Source organism: Struthio camelus, chromosome 1, assembly GCF_040807025.1.
Source record: "Struthio camelus isolate bStrCam1 chromosome 1, bStrCam1.hap1, whole genome shotgun sequence".
Classification (NCBI taxonomy): domain Eukaryota; kingdom Metazoa; phylum Chordata; class Aves; order Struthioniformes; family Struthionidae; genus Struthio; species Struthio camelus.
This window is the reverse complement of record NC_090942.1, coordinates 166,743,958-166,761,040: the sequence shown is the minus strand read 5'-3', so window position 1 is coordinate 166,761,040 and position 17,083 is coordinate 166,743,958. Positions and strand designations below refer to the sequence as shown.

The window sequence follows — 17,083 nt, the reverse complement described above, 5'->3', positions numbered from 1 at the left end:
CAAAATTTGAGCCTCCATAAAAAGCACACACCAGAACACTCTCTAACTGCATTAAGTGTCCAAAATAACTCATATCCTCTCCATATAAAAAGCCTGCTAACTCAGTACATTCTTCTTTTTATTACTGACGATGAGACAAGATGAAATCAAACATAACTCAGTCAAAGAAAGCCTGTGAACTGCAGTTCAGAGGTAGCTATAGCTTCTCATGCATGGTTGTAATAAGGAGCAGCTAACGCTTCGCAAAGAAAGAAGGAAAGCCATCCACACAGACTCTCAGAGATTTCAAATCACTCTTAGCTACTAATAGCTATGACCATTGTCATGGACAAGATACTAGGCAAGATGGACAACCTCTCTGAGTTGGGAGGCAATTCTTAACATTCTTACATTTTTTAATCAACTGCACCTTGGAGTCACTGATTTACTTCCAGGCTGAGCAATTTATCTGCAGCAGCCGTTTAATTTGTAGAGACATGTGACAGATGGAGGTGCTGTTCTTCTTTCGCCCCAAGCTTCCCATTGTGCCAGGGTCTCCATCCTGCTGCATCCAGGCAGCTCTGCAGAATTAATCCAATTTCTCTCTGTGGTGATTCATAACACTGCGATGTGCAGTTCTCTGTACTATGGGAGGTAGCTCTGTATCCTCCCCGTAGTTAAGACTGTACCACAGGAGTCTGGATGGGATCCCTACAGCATTGTTATTGCTTCTTATGCTGCTAGCAAAACATCAGGAAATGCAATTTGAGGCCTGGTATTTTTGGCAGCCTTGTTTCATGCTTGTATGTCCCCCACTCCCCCAGGATTATTCTCTTGTAAGCTTTCAAAGGCCACTGATGACAAATGAGTCTCATCTTGCAAAGCAAGTACCTATTATGATGTGACTAAACCCTTCCCTGGCACAGCAAAGCAGTCATCATTTTGTGAACCTCCAGGAGCAATACAAAACTCATTTTCCCTTAACCATGGCTTCAGCAGAGAAAATGCTTTCTTCTCTCTTACTTTCACATTTATGTTTAAGGAATATATTTACTTCCAGACCAAGCAGGAGCAAAACACTGGCACCAGAGCCAAACTTGAATATTGATAGAGGTTTGGGCTGGCACCAGTGAGAGTGAAGTATAATACTTCTGAAACTACATTTGGCACCATACAGCATGAAAGTTTGCCATTAGTAGGCTAGACTGCGCTATCATTACTTGCTGAGCATTCACCCACATGAGAAGTCCCACAAACATCAGTAGGATAGCCTGTTTTGTAAACTAATTGCCAAATAGATCACGTCCTGATAATGAACATGAACAAGGGGATAGATCTTCCCCAAATCCTTTGCAATTTAAATGAGACAAAGAAAGCAAATGAATAAAGATAGACAAGAGATTACAAGGAAACAGTGATACAATATTTTCTCAGGATTACCATGCCAGCACAGAGAAATAATATCAACACTTCATCAGCCCAGCAGCTGTAGAAAGCATAGATAATTTTTAATAGAGAGTCAAAGCAAGAAAGGAGGTAGCTTTGCAGATGCTTATAAAGAGAGTTCTCTGAGTACAGACTGCATCGGGGGCAAAGTGTGCATATTTAACAAAAGATGAAGACTGTCACCATAGGTTGATCAGAGACATGGGCTGATTTTTGAGCTAGAGTTATAGCTGCAAAAGTGCGCTGAATGACTGTGAGCAGTGTAAGACTGCATTTGTCAAGGTCAGAGAGGGGAGTGCTGCAGTAATCAAGAAATGATAAGCTAAGAGCCTGAATAAGAATTTCCGATGTGTGGATGGATAGGAAATGTCATATCTTAAATATGTTACGCACACCGCATATATGAGATACAAGTTTAGCCTGCTTATATTTAGGAGTGAAGATATATAAGGAATAAGGGATAAATAAAAGATAACGCTGGAGTTTTGTAAACTCACAGGCCCTGTTTATGGGCCTGGATGTCAGACAGGTTGGAGATGTTCACAGTGGTTGAAAAAGGGATGCAAAGAAGAACTGGAGAAGCAAACGAATTAGATGTCTCCTTTAAACAAGGGGAGAGCCATAAGGTCTTCTGAAGCATCTCAGAACAAATATGTAACGGAAGAGTGCATAATTTTTGAGTACAAAGAGGTAAAAACAGAAGAGTAACATTAGCTTTATAACTTAGTGTACAAACAGTTATATCAACACAGGATCTGAACATGCAGTGACTAGTGAACATGCAGTTGGCTAGTGAATCTCATCCATAGTTTACAAAATCAGTGTACTTGCTGGGTAGTATATGGAGAGTTAGGAGGTGGGATAGCTTAAATTCTTTCTGGTTTCCCTGCAAGCAGGCTACTAAAAAGAGCCGTTAAGAGTCTGCAAAATTAAAAACATATTTCTAAAATGTCTTCACTGGAGCTGTTTAAGAACTGTGCAATTGTTATCACCGTCAAATTGCTTAGCACAGCATTTGCTGTATAGTCTTTATTTCTGAAATGTACTGTATTTTCAACTAATCATTCGTTCTGCTGTCTAGATACTTGCCTGAGATTATGAATGATGGCTTGACTAACCAGATCAACAATCCAGAAGTAGATGTGGACATCACAAGACCAGATACCTTCATTCGACAACAAATCATGGCATTACGTGTCATGACTAACAAACTGAAGAACGCGTATAATGGAAATGATGTCAACTTCCAGGATACAAGTAAGAAACCATTGTTTGTGCCATTAAACAATTGTTTGTGCCATTTATATCTGAAATAACTTCATAAATATATCTACCAGTTCCATTAGAAAGGCTTTTCTTGGTCTTTGTGTTCTCTACTGTTGACAACATTAAAAAAAGTCTTTTTCTGTCCCATGACATTCCAATTATGTTAGTTTCTTTTGTATCTCTTGCTTATCAGCAAACCAAATGCATCAAGACACACACTGATTTACATAATGCTGGCAATCCACTCTTTTTTCAGAAAGACATTTCTGATTAAATCACAATGGCTTTCGTTTGGATGCTTTATTGAATAAAGTGGCTGTTAGCACCATAAACACTTTCGAGTTCCCAAAGTGTTTGCCCCCTCTGGGACAGGTGGTGTTGGTTCCTTCCTAAGGACAGGAATGGAGAGAAGAGATGAGCACTTTACTGTGGGGCCCTCATGCTGTTTTTCTCACTTCCTTGTGCCAGGTGATGAAACCAGCGGCTCAGGAAGCGGAAGTGGCTGTACAGATGACATCTGTCCCACCGAGTTTGATTTTGTCACAACTGAAGCTCCACCTGTCGACTCGGACAGGAGGGAGGTGGAGGCTTCAGCCACACAGCCTAGTCGATCACTGCCAACATTGCTCCTCATCTTCGTCATCCTCGTACTGCAGAGACAGTGGAGATAATCCTGGATCTCGTTGGAGAAACTGTGTTTTAGCTACAAAAACATCCAACTTTCTTCTTTTCTTATATACTCTTGGACAATGGACCATGCCACAAATACTTACAGTTTTCTATGAGAAGAGAGCAGTACTGCAACCTGCTTCCCTTTTTGTTTTCCCAAAGAGTACCAGGTGCCAGACTGAACTGCTTCCTGTTTTTTTTCAGATATCTCTGAAGACAATATCCACTCTTGAGATAATTCTTTCTCAAATCTTTATTACAAGAGACTTTCTGAGCTTCATTTCCTTTTATGCTGCAGAAGTAAAAGGACCTTACAGTGTATGTTTTTCTTAACAAAAGAAAAAAAAAGAGGGAGAAAGAAACCAAGAAAAGAATTTTCCTTCTGAATCAGGCCTAACCCAAGGCTGCTGCATTTCAATAGAAAATAAACAAAAAAAAAAAGACAGAAAAGAACAAAAAATGCAACCATTCTTCACTGGCAGCCAGATTTCCTTTAGGAACTTCTGTACAATGATTTAGGTTATCAGAATGATCGTTGCTATTGTAGGGAAGTCTAGATTTTTTTTCAACACAAAGAGTATGTCTCAACGGTGAATGTCTTGCACTCCATCTGCCAACCACATCAAATTGGTATGAAGGTAAAGAAGCTGAAAAATAAGTTTGTCTTTTAGTACTAGAGTAACTCCACTAGCTTCAGAATATCATGTTACAGTTGTTTAGGATCTAAATCTTAATGCCCAGTAAAAAAATGAGTAGTAGCACGATCTCGCCTAGCTTCTTTTAGTATTTATCCATGTTATATAATTGGCACAGATTTCCACTTAGCTTCACATCAACAATGGTGGTGATGCTAAATAACTCTCTTGACAAATCTCCCCTCAAGGGTCTGGACAGGAAATAATCTCTTGTGATATAATCTCTTTCCTTTTGTCACTGTTCTGACATCGATTAGAATTTTCTGCTACTATGTTCATTATCCTACCACGATGGCAATTCTCTAATGGACTAACAACAGCAACTGGATCAATACTGTGTTTCACATCTAACTACATCTTTCATATCAGTTAATTTGTGTATCACAAGGATTTCTTCTACAAAAATTCAAAACCAACAAATATGTAGTACTGACATGGAGATTTCTTTCACTTTTTTAGTCTTAGTATGATCATCTATTTTTATATATATAAATATATATAAATCACAGATTTTAACTTCTTAATTACAAGCTCAGGGTTGACACTTCTTTGTAAGAAAAAAAAAATGTTTGGTCAACCAGCTCTTCTTTCTTTGTGCTGCTCTGAAAAGTAACCTTTTAATGACTGGTGAGCACAAAAATCAAAGAGGAGAATTTTTTACATATCCAATTGTCCATTTCTTAACAGGTTTGCAGGGTGGGGGACAAAACCTCTCTCATATCTGTGTATTTGTGTGAGCATGTGAGTTTGCGTGATAGGCCTAGAGAAGGACACAGAGTTTATTTGTGATGGCAGTTGTACTCTCAGATTGTCCAAGGATACATTGCGTTAATAATCATTGCCTAAATGACTATGGGCCTGCATAGAGTTTCCCTGATTTGCATCTGGTTGTAAGTCCTGAGAACAGGCACCCTTTTAAATCCTGGACAAATGAGTGTCAGCAATTAGGTAGATATCAAAACCAGGCACAGACAAAGGGCTTCTGTGACAATTCCACGTGGTATCGAAATGATTTGCGGTAAGTTTATTTCCTGATTCTTATGGTGACTCTGGAATTGGTGTAGACAACACATGAAAACACCATAAAGCCAACTAATCACATTACAATTTAACAACAGAGCATATCCAGCGCAATCTCTTTTTCTTTTCAAATTATAATTAGCTATTGATTTAGGCATTAAATTAAAGCAGAAAACACAGAACACATTAGGATAAAGTATACTTAAGCACTTTTGCCAAAAAATATTTACAGACTGTCAGTATATTATGTCTAATAATGAAGAGCATAGGTTTTGAAACGCTTGTATTCCGTTCTTTTTTTTCCCCGTTTGCTTGTTTACTTCAAAGAAGAATGATCTATTCTTCTTGGCCCGGCACTGTGTGCAAGAGTCATGGGCTAAGAGGTTCAGGTCATGAATTTCATACATAGGCCTGAGCCTGCTGCTGTGATGGTTCACTCTGGAGGGGGTTTCTTGATTCAGCATTTCATGTCTTCAGGAAACTAAACAGCCAGCATTTAAGCTGATTCTCACAGGCTCTTTGGGTTGGCCCTGGTGCAACAGGTACCAGGCAGAGGATCTTTCCTTTGAACGTTTTTCCTGAACCTAATATGCCATTTCCTACGAGGATAGCCTTTAAATCTCTCTCCTTGTCCATCTCTTGTTGTCTGTATACACATCCTGTTTACGCTATTCCACTTCAGCAACCTTATTGCAGGATGAGTTGTGCTACAGTGGTTTTTCCCATTAGGCATTTATTCGGTGGTAGCTGATACTGTTTCCACCTGATTGTTCTGGGTCTGCAAGCTTGCTAACAGGTAATGAAATCCAAATCTTCCAAGGCAGCTCCTCTATTGTACCTGCTCTGCACTGCTGGTTAAGCAGAAGGGAACAGCTCATGACTCCTGCGGTCTTTGCGTTAGCCTTGGGCCTAGGTTAAGGTGATCTGAGTACTGTTTTCAGCCAGTACAACCAAAACGGATGCCCAGTGCGCTCTCAACTATTTGTAGACATCCATGGGCTCGTGGGCAAGGAGTAGGAGGTTCCCTAAAACCAGAGAGCTTGTTGAAGGCTCTTCTCACTCAAGGGAAATGTCCTCGCTAGGAGCTTGCCAGAGGGGCCCTGCTCTGCTTGAACTGGAACTTAGACTGTCAGTGAAACAACAAACCAAACTAACCTCTGCTGAAATGCTATTGTCTCGTGGGAGTGCTGTCAGAAACTTGTGTCTTCCATATTATTTGTTTCCTTATTTTCCTACTATATTATTTCTCTCCTCATTTTCCTACTATGCACAGCGATTTTTTGTCAGGAGATGGCGATCCCTTTGCATGAGGTATTAGGCATACATTTCTTTAATAGTCCTTAAAGGTTGAATACTCTTTTCATACATTGCATTTTTCAGAGATTAAGAGAGCTATTAAAGTTACAGAGTGAATGAAATTGGGAATGAAAGAAAGAAAAGGAAGAACATTTGTGTTCATAAATGCGAGAAGCTACATTATTTCCAGTGCTTCTGTTTGCACCTCCTTTAGATCTAATAACTCTTCTTCTAAGGTAACTTATTGGTGTGCCACAGTTCAAACATTTCTCTTCTGTTAATAGCTGATAAAATAAGAGATGATAAAGAAGACAATTACTTGTTCAGGAAAGAGAGTGCAAACTCTAAGGCAAAGTCCTTGGATTGCATAACCCCTTTATGTTGCGCAACCCAGAAGTTCTTGCTGTTTTATGTTCTCTTAAAGTGGAGACTCTTAAACAAATTAGATGCAACGAATAATGCAATCAGTGCTGTAGGCTCCTATGAGGTTTTCATTTTACCTTTAATTAAGTTTATTTTACCCTTTTTCCAAATTTTCAGCCTTCAGTTTATTGCAGTTTTTTCTACTAATAACTCATTGCAACCTATTGTAACCACAGTACAGACCACCTGAACGCTGGTTACATCTTAGGCATCTTAGTGATTTCAGAGAAGACAAGCAGAAAGAAGCTGAAAAGGAGAGTAGAGTTTGTCTGCTAAAGGGGAAGAAGAGAGGAATTTGTGCATGGGGTTCTGCTAAAAGCTGATATATCCCAATCCCTTAAGAGGCAAATGTGACTACCATGACAAAGCTCTGCCCACATAAGGCTCCTGAAATCTGAGCTTCAATGATAAAAATCATCATGATGATCTCCAGAGTTCCCTTCCAACCTTGGCCATTCTGTGATTCTGTGATCGTAGTTCTGTGTGTTTTTTTAGGAGGGATCATTACAGCATTACAGCTGTACATCACAGCTGTGTGAACCAATTTCATCTGCTTCCATGCAATATGGCTAAGAGTTAGGGCTATTCTTCAGAAGTGGGATATACATGCAGAGTCTCAACAAGCAGCAGTTGTCTTCAGTTTAATAGCTGACTCTAAATCATTATCAGATGTTACTATATCTATTCGCTGAGACTTTTTTATTGTTTTAACGTGAGAAATAAATTGCAGGGTTGTTGCGAGTAGCTTTTCTTTTTAATTTACTTCCAAAGATAATGCATTAAAACTGAATATAGAAAATTGTAGAATGTACTGGGAAAATCAGTTTCCTACAGATATCATTACAGAAACAAATGTCTGGGTAGACTAGATATTAAAAAGAAATCCACATCTCAAAAACTACAAAGCTGTTATTTATTGTCTTCACCCACAGATTTTCAAACCTGCTGGATGAGAACAAATAGCATCAACAACAATAGACAGAATATGACATGGAATTGCAAAATCCCTAATTTCAAAGGGAAATTGAGCATTCAAATGCTAAGGCTTAGCTTTAGGGTTGAAAATATGTTGTCAAAAAGCAATAAACACAGTAATGCATAATTCCAAGCAAATTAGAGTAGGCAATGTACTGAATGGAGTAATGGTTCTGTTCCAGATATTCACACATACCATGATAATCATATTAACACATGTAATTATGCCCCTTTTTTGAAAAAAAAAGATAAAGTTCATAGTTAGGGTAAGAAAGAGATAAACAATATGCTATTAACAATTTTCTCATTATTAAACAGCAGGAGACCTAATCAAGAACTTTGATTTTAAAATAAACTCTTAGCAATAGGAATGAGAGATGATCTTGAAGTAATTCAATCAGAACATTTTTAATAATCTGCCATATCCAAATATTCTGACCAATGTAGCTGAACAGTCACTAGAGGATAATTCACCAGCGTAACATGAATTGTTCGTTTATTGTACTTACCACTTTTTCTGCTAAACTGACCACGCAGCTTACAATTCTGATTGTACATTGCATATGACTGTATAACAACCTTGTGCATTGCACCTGTGTGAATCCAGTCCCCACTGAAGTAAAGGAGAATTTTGACGTTAACTTCAATGGAATAAGAATTCCAATTACAGACATGCAGAGAAAGATAAGCCTTTCCCCATGGAAGTTGTTCATATTTGATTTCTTTCTGACTCTGAGCGAAAATAAAGCAGCAGCATTCTCCTTAAGAAAGGTGACATTAGCATCCTCACCTGCAAGCTTCCAAACTATGCTACAAAGCATTTGCGGTCTTCCTGACTGGCTCCCCCAGAGCCGTCAATTCTGGGCTGCCCAGAGGTTGAAGCAGGTCACATCAGTTTGTCCGTGGCTTAAAGTCTAATCCATTGAAATCAAATGATTTTAAGAAAATGGATCAGTGTTTCAATCAACTCTCATTTCAACTTATTTCTCATTATGTTACGTTGATGCTTTTGTCTCATGATACACTGGATATGATATTTCTTCTTTCATTTGCTTCCACCTTTATTCTGGCACCAGGAAATCTGTAAGGCTTTATGCTTTAAGCGATAGGCAGCATCTAGAGGTATAGTTTGTTTACCATACTAAAACCAGCTACATTACCGAAATAAGTTGTCCTTTTGCTTGGGAAGGATAAAGGAAAGGGAGTATCCATTCATCATTAACAAAAAAGAGGTGTATAATAGCAACTATTTCTCTTAAATACAGTGCCATCTGTCAATATCTCTGGAGACCTTTGAAAGCAAAAATCTAGGGAAGATAAATCTAGTTTCTCTAAATTAGTAATCAGTAAGATTTCCATTCTTGAAAAAATAGCAAAATATATAGCTTTTCCTTCCGAGTGGCAGAGAAGATGGAAAGAAAATTGCCTTCTTTAAAACTAGGGGCTAGTCATTTAGACAGTTATGCTGCTGTAACTCCTGGGGCTCCTTTTATACCTCTTCTGGGCTTTGCTGAGCTCCCACACAGATCCTCTGAAACCAAGATCCTTCTGGGAGTGCAAATCTTGTCTGCAAACAGTAGTGTTTTTTCTTCCAAGACAGTTAGAGAGACAACTGAGGAATGAGTAAGAGAAGCAATGATTTCCTAGTGGAACCTAGCAGATTTATGATGATAAAGGATTTACAATGAATGGGATTGCAAAACACATGACGGAGAGCTAGGATTCCTCACTGCTCTCTAGCTCTTCCTTCTTATCTATTGTCTCTGTGAATTTTTTTGTGTAATCTAGTTACACCCATCCACTCATGTATATAGCAGAGACCCAAATACTGCTTCACAGGTCAACGATATTTCTGTAGTCTGCTGCAAGATCTTTCTCTCTTCTTTCCAGGTACTTTGTTTGATTCTATACCTTTCAATATGTGAGGAAGGACTTACTCTACGAAACAGAACTCTGTGCATCAGCAGTCTTTAGTCTTAAAAATATGAATTATTTAAGCCTAAAAGCCCATCATCTCTCTTAAAGAATGACTCATCTCCACTGTGCGTCTACTGGGGTTTTTGTTAAGCCTGAAGAGGTCATTCACATGGGCTAGAGGACACGAATTCCTGTTATTGAACCAAGGTTTAGCACAGGATTGAACTCAGGGCTCTCCTGGTCCACTAGATACCCTAAGCAGTGCATTCTAGGTGGGCTGTGGTGTTTCTTCTTTCTCCTCCTCTCACTCTTTACCTCAAAGTACCATCCTGAATCAGAAAAATCTTTCAAAATGAATGTTTCCTCAAAAGCTAGTGCATTCCAGCAGAAAGATCCTTTTTGACAAACTGATGTTTTCTGATGGTAAACATTTTTGACTAAAACTTCCTATCTGCCTCTGCTCCTCCCGTGTGCCACACATCCTGTCTGTCTTTGAGTCACCTGTGTCCCTATGACCATGTTCGTCTCGAGGCTGAACTGTCTTTTCAGTCTTTTCAAGTTCACTGTACTTTCTGTCTCCCTTCCTAAGAGCTCTATGTTTGTGGAAGCCCACTTCATGCTTCTTTTTTTCAGAGGGTGTAGCAGCAAAGAGATTTTGTCCACTCCTTTTTGTTTGGTCAGCCTTTATCAGGCCCTGCCTTTAGCCTTTATTCCCTATTCTAAACATATACTTCTGTTTACGTGTTCTTGACCATCTGTTATAAATTATTATGACTGTTCTTCAATCTAATGTATTATTAGAGCTTAGAGACTACGTTTAGACTCGCTCATTCCATGGTGGCAAAATTTTGTTTCTTCCTTGTGGCTACAGCATACAGTTTGAGTTTTGTTATTTTCTATTGTGCCGATTAGTCAACAAAGCCAATGGCAAAGAATTTTGTGAGGGATTTTGAGGGATTTTGAGAATTTTCTATAGCAAGATTAACCCATCAGGTAACAACATCAGTAAACATTTCATATCAGTTCTGTATTTGGTTGTTTTGAGGTTTGGGGGTGGATTTTTTTTCTTTTATTTCAACATTCTGGTCTTCATTTGATTTACTTTCACATTAGCTATGTGTGTATTACATTATAGGTATGCAGTGTAATTATAGATGAACTGTTTCAGCCTTTAGATAAAGCAGACAAATGTTAAGTACTCAGCTGATCTTAGTCTGCTCATATGAGCTACCGAATGATGAACACTCTTAAAAATCCATTGAAAGAAGAGAAGTTTGGGAAGTTCAGACCTTAGCTTTATGCTATTAATTGAGTCTGAGACGGCAAGAATATTTTCTAAATAATATGTGCCTACATGCAGGTACTGGGAGGGAAGGGATCAATTGCACCTTCAAAGCATTCTAAAGCTTCTTTCCAACTTTTATCTACTCTGAACACAAATATACAAACGAAGACTTTGCATTCTGACATTTAATGATAACAAACTGCATAAAGTGATGGATGTTTATATTACAGACTCCTCCTAGGTTACTCTGTTTTTTGGTAAGCAGTATCACTTAATATCCACAAGCAGCTTTGTTACTTTTAGCAAATTCAAAGAAAGTGTGTTGCTTAAGGAGGTCAGATGTCTTGATTTGGGTATCAACTGACATTTATATTTGCTTGTTAAACTTTTACAGCTTTAGACATATGAACATTGCTTGAAAGCATGCAAACTGTTAGCTCCAGTTTTGATGCTGTATTTCTATATTAGTATTTAACATAGTTAAATGTGAATTGATAGGGGAGATGCTTTGTTTCACGTCAAGGTTAGAATAGAATTAACAGAAATAGAGTTTGGTTGAAAAAAAATCTTATTAAACCTACTGTTCTAGAGAAGTAGTTTTACCATTTCAGCCTATTCTGAGACAAAGAAGACAACAGGTCCTGTTTCTCGTTCATACCTGAAACTAAATGATACAGCTTCAGTTTTGGGAGCGTTGCAATCAAAATAAAAATTAAAAAAATAAAGAAAAGTTCTCCCATCTCTAACTACTCTATTTAGCAGTGTATAGCAGTGTATATATACATAGCAGTGTAGCAAGGCAGAGTTTGAACTTTTAAGGAAAAGATTCTTTATGGCTTTCTAACTTCAGAAAAGTAATGTACCATGGAGAGAAATAGAAAAATATATAAAATTGTTTTGATAGGTTCCTGAAATAGGTTTCACAGAGCCCAATATTTTTTTGTGTAAAATGCCTTAAATCACTTTCTGTAGGGCTAATGCAACTGAATTCATTTCTGTATATAGCCTTTTATAATAATTACTTCGGATGCAGCACTAAACTTTCCACTGCAATCATACACAGCCTTACGATTACTAACTACAACAGATGGACTATGGAAGCTCTGCTTTATTAGCTGTAAATACATTTTCAGTCCAATTTACATTTAGAGCTTGGAAGTGAGAAGTGGTGATGGTGCCAAAAGCACCAAGACCTACCTGACAGGCTATTCCTAAGTTCTCTCAGGCTTGAAATCCTCTCCTGCTGACTCCTTATCCTTTCATCCCATTTGTCTTCATGAAAACCAACTGTGTCTTAGGGCCTATAGTCATCCACATAGCACGAGGCACATCAGTGAGCACCTCACTCAGCGGGGAGGTCTTCCTCAGACTCTGGAGGAACTCAGAAGAAATGGGCACTGCCAAATCTGGACTGCCCTTGGGGAAGGGGCCTATTTCCCTTCCCTACGCAGGCAGGCTGAGATGACATGCCTGTAATTTAGGCACCTCACTTAAGTGCCTGTAGTTAGATGCCAGTGGTGAGACTGGGGGATCCAGGCTTAGCCCAGACTCTTTCCTGTCCTGCTCCTTGTCGGCACAGTGGTATTTCATCTTCATGCCATTGCTGGAGTGAGGAGTCGAGAGGGAGTATGGGGAAGTCATGATATAAGGAGTCCTTCATTTCTTGGCCGCACCAACCTTCATGTAGCTAAATGTACAGCTTAGTCTGTGCTGGTTGTTATGAATTCTGGGTAATGCTGTTATGTCTACAGTCTTCTTCATAAAATATCTGAATCTGTCAACTTTCCTAGCTGTGACCATGCAACACGGCTGCCTTCAACTCCATAGGCATAAGGGGATGGGGTTCAAAATGATCTCTTCTGAAATCCCAGATGCCTTTCACAGGCTGGTGAAAGCAGTGCACAGGGCTCAGGCCAGCTCAGAGAGTTAGCAAAGAGTAAGGTACCAACACTGAAGGACAGCAAGCAGATTAATATAGTGCCTCAAGAGTGAGAACTGCGATAAAGATACCCTTCAGGTTTAACCATTAATGCACTTAGTCATTTGTCAAACTCAGCCCTTACTGCTTCAACAAAAGGAGAATGCACATTTTCTAAGAGGTCAGTGTAGAAGGAAGATTAATATTGGCTAGATAATACTGACAAGCCTCTAATACACCTTGTTCAAAGTAGCTGATTGTTATGACATAAAATAATTTCCAAAAGCTGAAAATAACTAAGTGCAACTTCCTCTGAACTTCCTGCCATCTCTTGGGACTCCAATAGCGGAAATCCTTTTCCTTTCCCCTACCCTACTATTTAGGGATTGGGACTTAACATGTAGCAGACCAGAAGTCCAAGCTGTAAAGCATTCATCCACCCTGCTTCTAACTTTCAAAGTCTCCTGCTCTCACGCTATTTTCCTTTTTGTGTTTCTAAGAATGGCACACGCGTATAGTGTATGTGAGCGTGTACATCTCTCCCTGTACACACATTTATTTACACATACACACACACAGATGTCTACATACATACAGCCAAAAGCCAGTAAATTTCAAGTGCATACAGTATAAAAAGATCATTGTATTGGAAGGACTCCATTTACGACAATGCTTGACACAGACCTGAGCGGCAGAATCCCAGGCTGGGACTTCTGCTTTAGAGATGGTTATAACTTGGGTCTCTATGAATGTTATTGCAATTTTCTGAAATAACTGTGGAAAAGGGTGAGTGCAGATATTATTTGGCAACACCTGCCAATGCTAGTAAGGAAACTGTAAAAAAAAGAGAACTATAAAGATTAAAACAGCAACCTAGATGATATCTCATTTTTAGTATTTTGGGGCTTTGCTGTTATGAAATTTGTTATTTCTTGCTCTTGATCTGACATGAAAAAAACCTTTAAAAGCTCACCAGGTCTTTCAGGACCCTTGCCTCCTTCCCACTTGCAGACTACCATAATTGCTAAATGATGACTTTTCTATATTTATGAAAATATATCCTTCAGAAGTGAAAAAGGTAAAATACTGAGCAAAACTTTCATCCTGTTTTCATTTTTTTAAGATGAAATTCACAGTACGCAGGAGAATGTGTATCATTTCTAACAGCATCATCTGGCCCGCCCTTACTGAATTACAGATTTATAATCATACTGCCACTGTCCATCATCCAAGAACAACATGACACAACAATACACCATGGAGTACCTGTGCAGCTACTGGATCTTTTTCATCACATTTTTCCTCAACACTTTGCTCCACGGAGTTTTGATTAGTAGAAATGCATTCAGAATCCCTTGTGGAAAGAAAGGAGGGATGTTTTTGACATTTTCAAGACAATCTCAGATGGTTCTGTTTGGCCCATTGCTTTTTCATTTACCCATGAGACTTTACTAAGTCCAGGGCACAACAGTTAACATAGTTTTCACAGAGCAGTGTTCAGTAATGTAAATATCATTTCTTCCCTCAAGGCTTAGATGGAATTCTATGTTACTTAAACTTGCTTCTTCCATGTTTTGTCATGTCAGGGATGTTAAAGATGATATTTGGAAATCACAGAACAGCCAGACCATAAACTGCTGTGTTCCTGTCCATTAGTAAGGAAAGGTTGACTGCAGGGATATTTTGTTGGAAGGGTTGTATTAACAGTCATTTACACACACACATACGCATATATATATATATATATATATATATATATTTGTAGAGCTGCACCTGCTTCTTTCATGTACCTTGAAATTACTACCAGATAATGAATGACCTCCTATTAAACTCATTTTTTGTAACTGCATCTTCCTAAAATATAGGCATTAGAAGATCTTGCTGCTCTACCGAGGTAATTTTGCCTGGTACAATATTGTGTTACTAGACAACGGCATTTGATAAAGGCCGTACATTTTATCTTCTAAATCAATACTTTCTTTTGCTGCCTATTGGAAAAAAAAAGAATTTTTTAGTGCTTACATCACATTGAGAGTTAGGGTAGGATTGTAATATTCGGTAACAGACTGAGACAATAACTAGCATTCTTAAAGATTAATTTTATTTGCCTTGCCTTTTGCCTGCAAATGCTATCCACATAACGCTTTTCAGACAGATTATACCTTGTTAGTTTCCCTGCTTCATAGTATACATATATTAATGAGTACATGTTTTCATTGACAACAGTGTAAGGCAAGTTATTTCTCTCATAGTGTTATTCTACTGTTTATTCATATGCATATTTTAAATTTGCAATGGCTTGTTGTAAAGTCTAATTGATTGTCACTGATTACTAGCCAAAGCTTTGCTTTTGTTAAGACACAGTTACATAAAATTCTGATCATTACATGAAAGTTTAATTCTGGTTATTAGACATTAAGGATATTCTTCTCAAAATCAAAAACTCTGTGACTGCCAGTTTATCTCCACAAAGACACTTTGTTAAAAATATTAGAAAACACATTGTTTCCAATTGTCTTTATTGTGAGAAATGAGAGACTTTCCTCAGTAAAACAAGATATATTATACTGTGTATTAATCTTGCCGTAATTGGACTGGTAGAGCATTAAAAAATTGAATCTATGATTAACTAAGTCTCCATAGCAATAGCTCACCTAAAAAGATCTGATTGCTTGTGAGGAAAGTCTTACTGATGACACACAAAGTCATATATGCAGACCATCTCCTATAGGTATCCAGTTGCAGCTGCTATTGTGGCATAGAATGTCAGGAGAGCAAGGAGGGCAAGGAGCATGTCAAGCTGTCTATACCTAATGCCATGCAATCTTGACCGCCTATACAATCATCAGACAGAAGTAATGAAACATATTCTGTCCACCTGCTGTAGGTGCATAAATTACATGTTGCGCCAACTTCTCTCCGTTAACAGTACAGAGAAGCCTTGGTCTGGCCGCATAGTAGTGGTGTGAATGATTCATATCTCCAGCTTAGAAACCTTTACAGACATGCACAATGCCATAGTAGATGGTCTGCACATAGCCCATTAATACTGAATTAAGTATTGAAGATATGTGATGAGTAGTAGTCATTTTTGGTGAGGTAACTATCCCCATGATTACAGGCAAGGACTCTAATATGACTTCTCCTTTCAATTCAAAGTTTAAAAGTGTAACAGTAGTAATATGGACAACATAACTTCAGCTGTGTGAGGACTATGCAATGGAGGACCAGAAATGCCTTCCCCAGCCTCTCTGGCCCTCCTTCCATTGAAGCTAGTGAGAGTTTGCCATTGACTCCAGTATGAGGAGAAGCATATCCAACAAGTTTGATACTAACCATTTAAATTTTTGCTTGTAGCCTCAGTGTCTACTTATCAAACAACACTGATGACACTTACTTTATTAGTTCATAATTACAATAGTAATAAAGTGTGGGGCAATCTTTTACACTGTTGCTAATATATTCAGTACTGTATGTATATATACTTGACACCTCAGTGAAGACTTTGACATGCCTTATTCATTCTAGTTATTTTTATGGTATTGGTTTTGTTAGATTGCTTTACCATATAAAGAATAAAACTATAACTGCTCTGACTTAAAATTGTCCAATTCATTTTTATCCAAAGTGTGTTAAACAAATCTATCCTTGTTCCTCAGTTCTTCTCATTTAGTCTTATTACCCCTTCACTCACACCATGAAGGCAATGTACAGTGGTGGTTTGAGAACAGGGATTTGGTATTCTCTGATGGACTCCAATAAATATCTGAAGTAAGGACATGCTTTGTGTCTTGTGGTTTCTTAGCTGTAAAATGAAATGTGCTCCCTAAAGGCCAGCTATGTTAATCCCATGATTGCCAGCTACTGTCACAAGGTAAGATGAATCTAAAAAAATTCATGAGGAGTTCATTCTTCAGCATTCTTTTCCAGTTATATTTATGTGTAAAGGATATTCCTCTAAAATCTGTCAGAGAGCTGAAGAATCTTGTGGAAATGTCGGAAGTCACGACATCAAAGCGTGAAATTTCAGGCAGTGCTTATTTATTCAATTATTCTCTTACAAAAGGTGAGAGCTTTCTGGGACAGTATGTAAAATAGATTTTAAATTGACACTCACAATTGTTATTTTCACCTACTTATTAATTCTGAATCAGTTAGATTGAGAGCTCATTTAATGGTGGAATGTTATTCCAT

The 17,083-nt window shown here is 38.2% G+C and overlaps 1 protein-coding gene across 1 annotated transcript in view; it reads left to right on the top strand.

Moving 5' to 3' along the window:
* The window catches only part of GPC6 (glypican 6), a 773,736-nt gene extending 757,076 nt beyond the window's left edge, over positions 1-16,660 (top strand). Inside the window, exons 8-9 of the mRNA XM_068929039.1 lie at positions 2,507-2,682; positions 3,160-16,660. Coding sequence (XP_068785140.1) covers positions 2,507-2,682; positions 3,160-3,362 — 379 coding nt within the window. The 3' untranslated portion in view covers positions 3,363-16,660. The remainder of the gene's footprint in view (positions 1-2,506; positions 2,683-3,159) is intronic.
* The last annotated feature ends 423 nt before the right edge of the window (positions 16,661-17,083 follow it).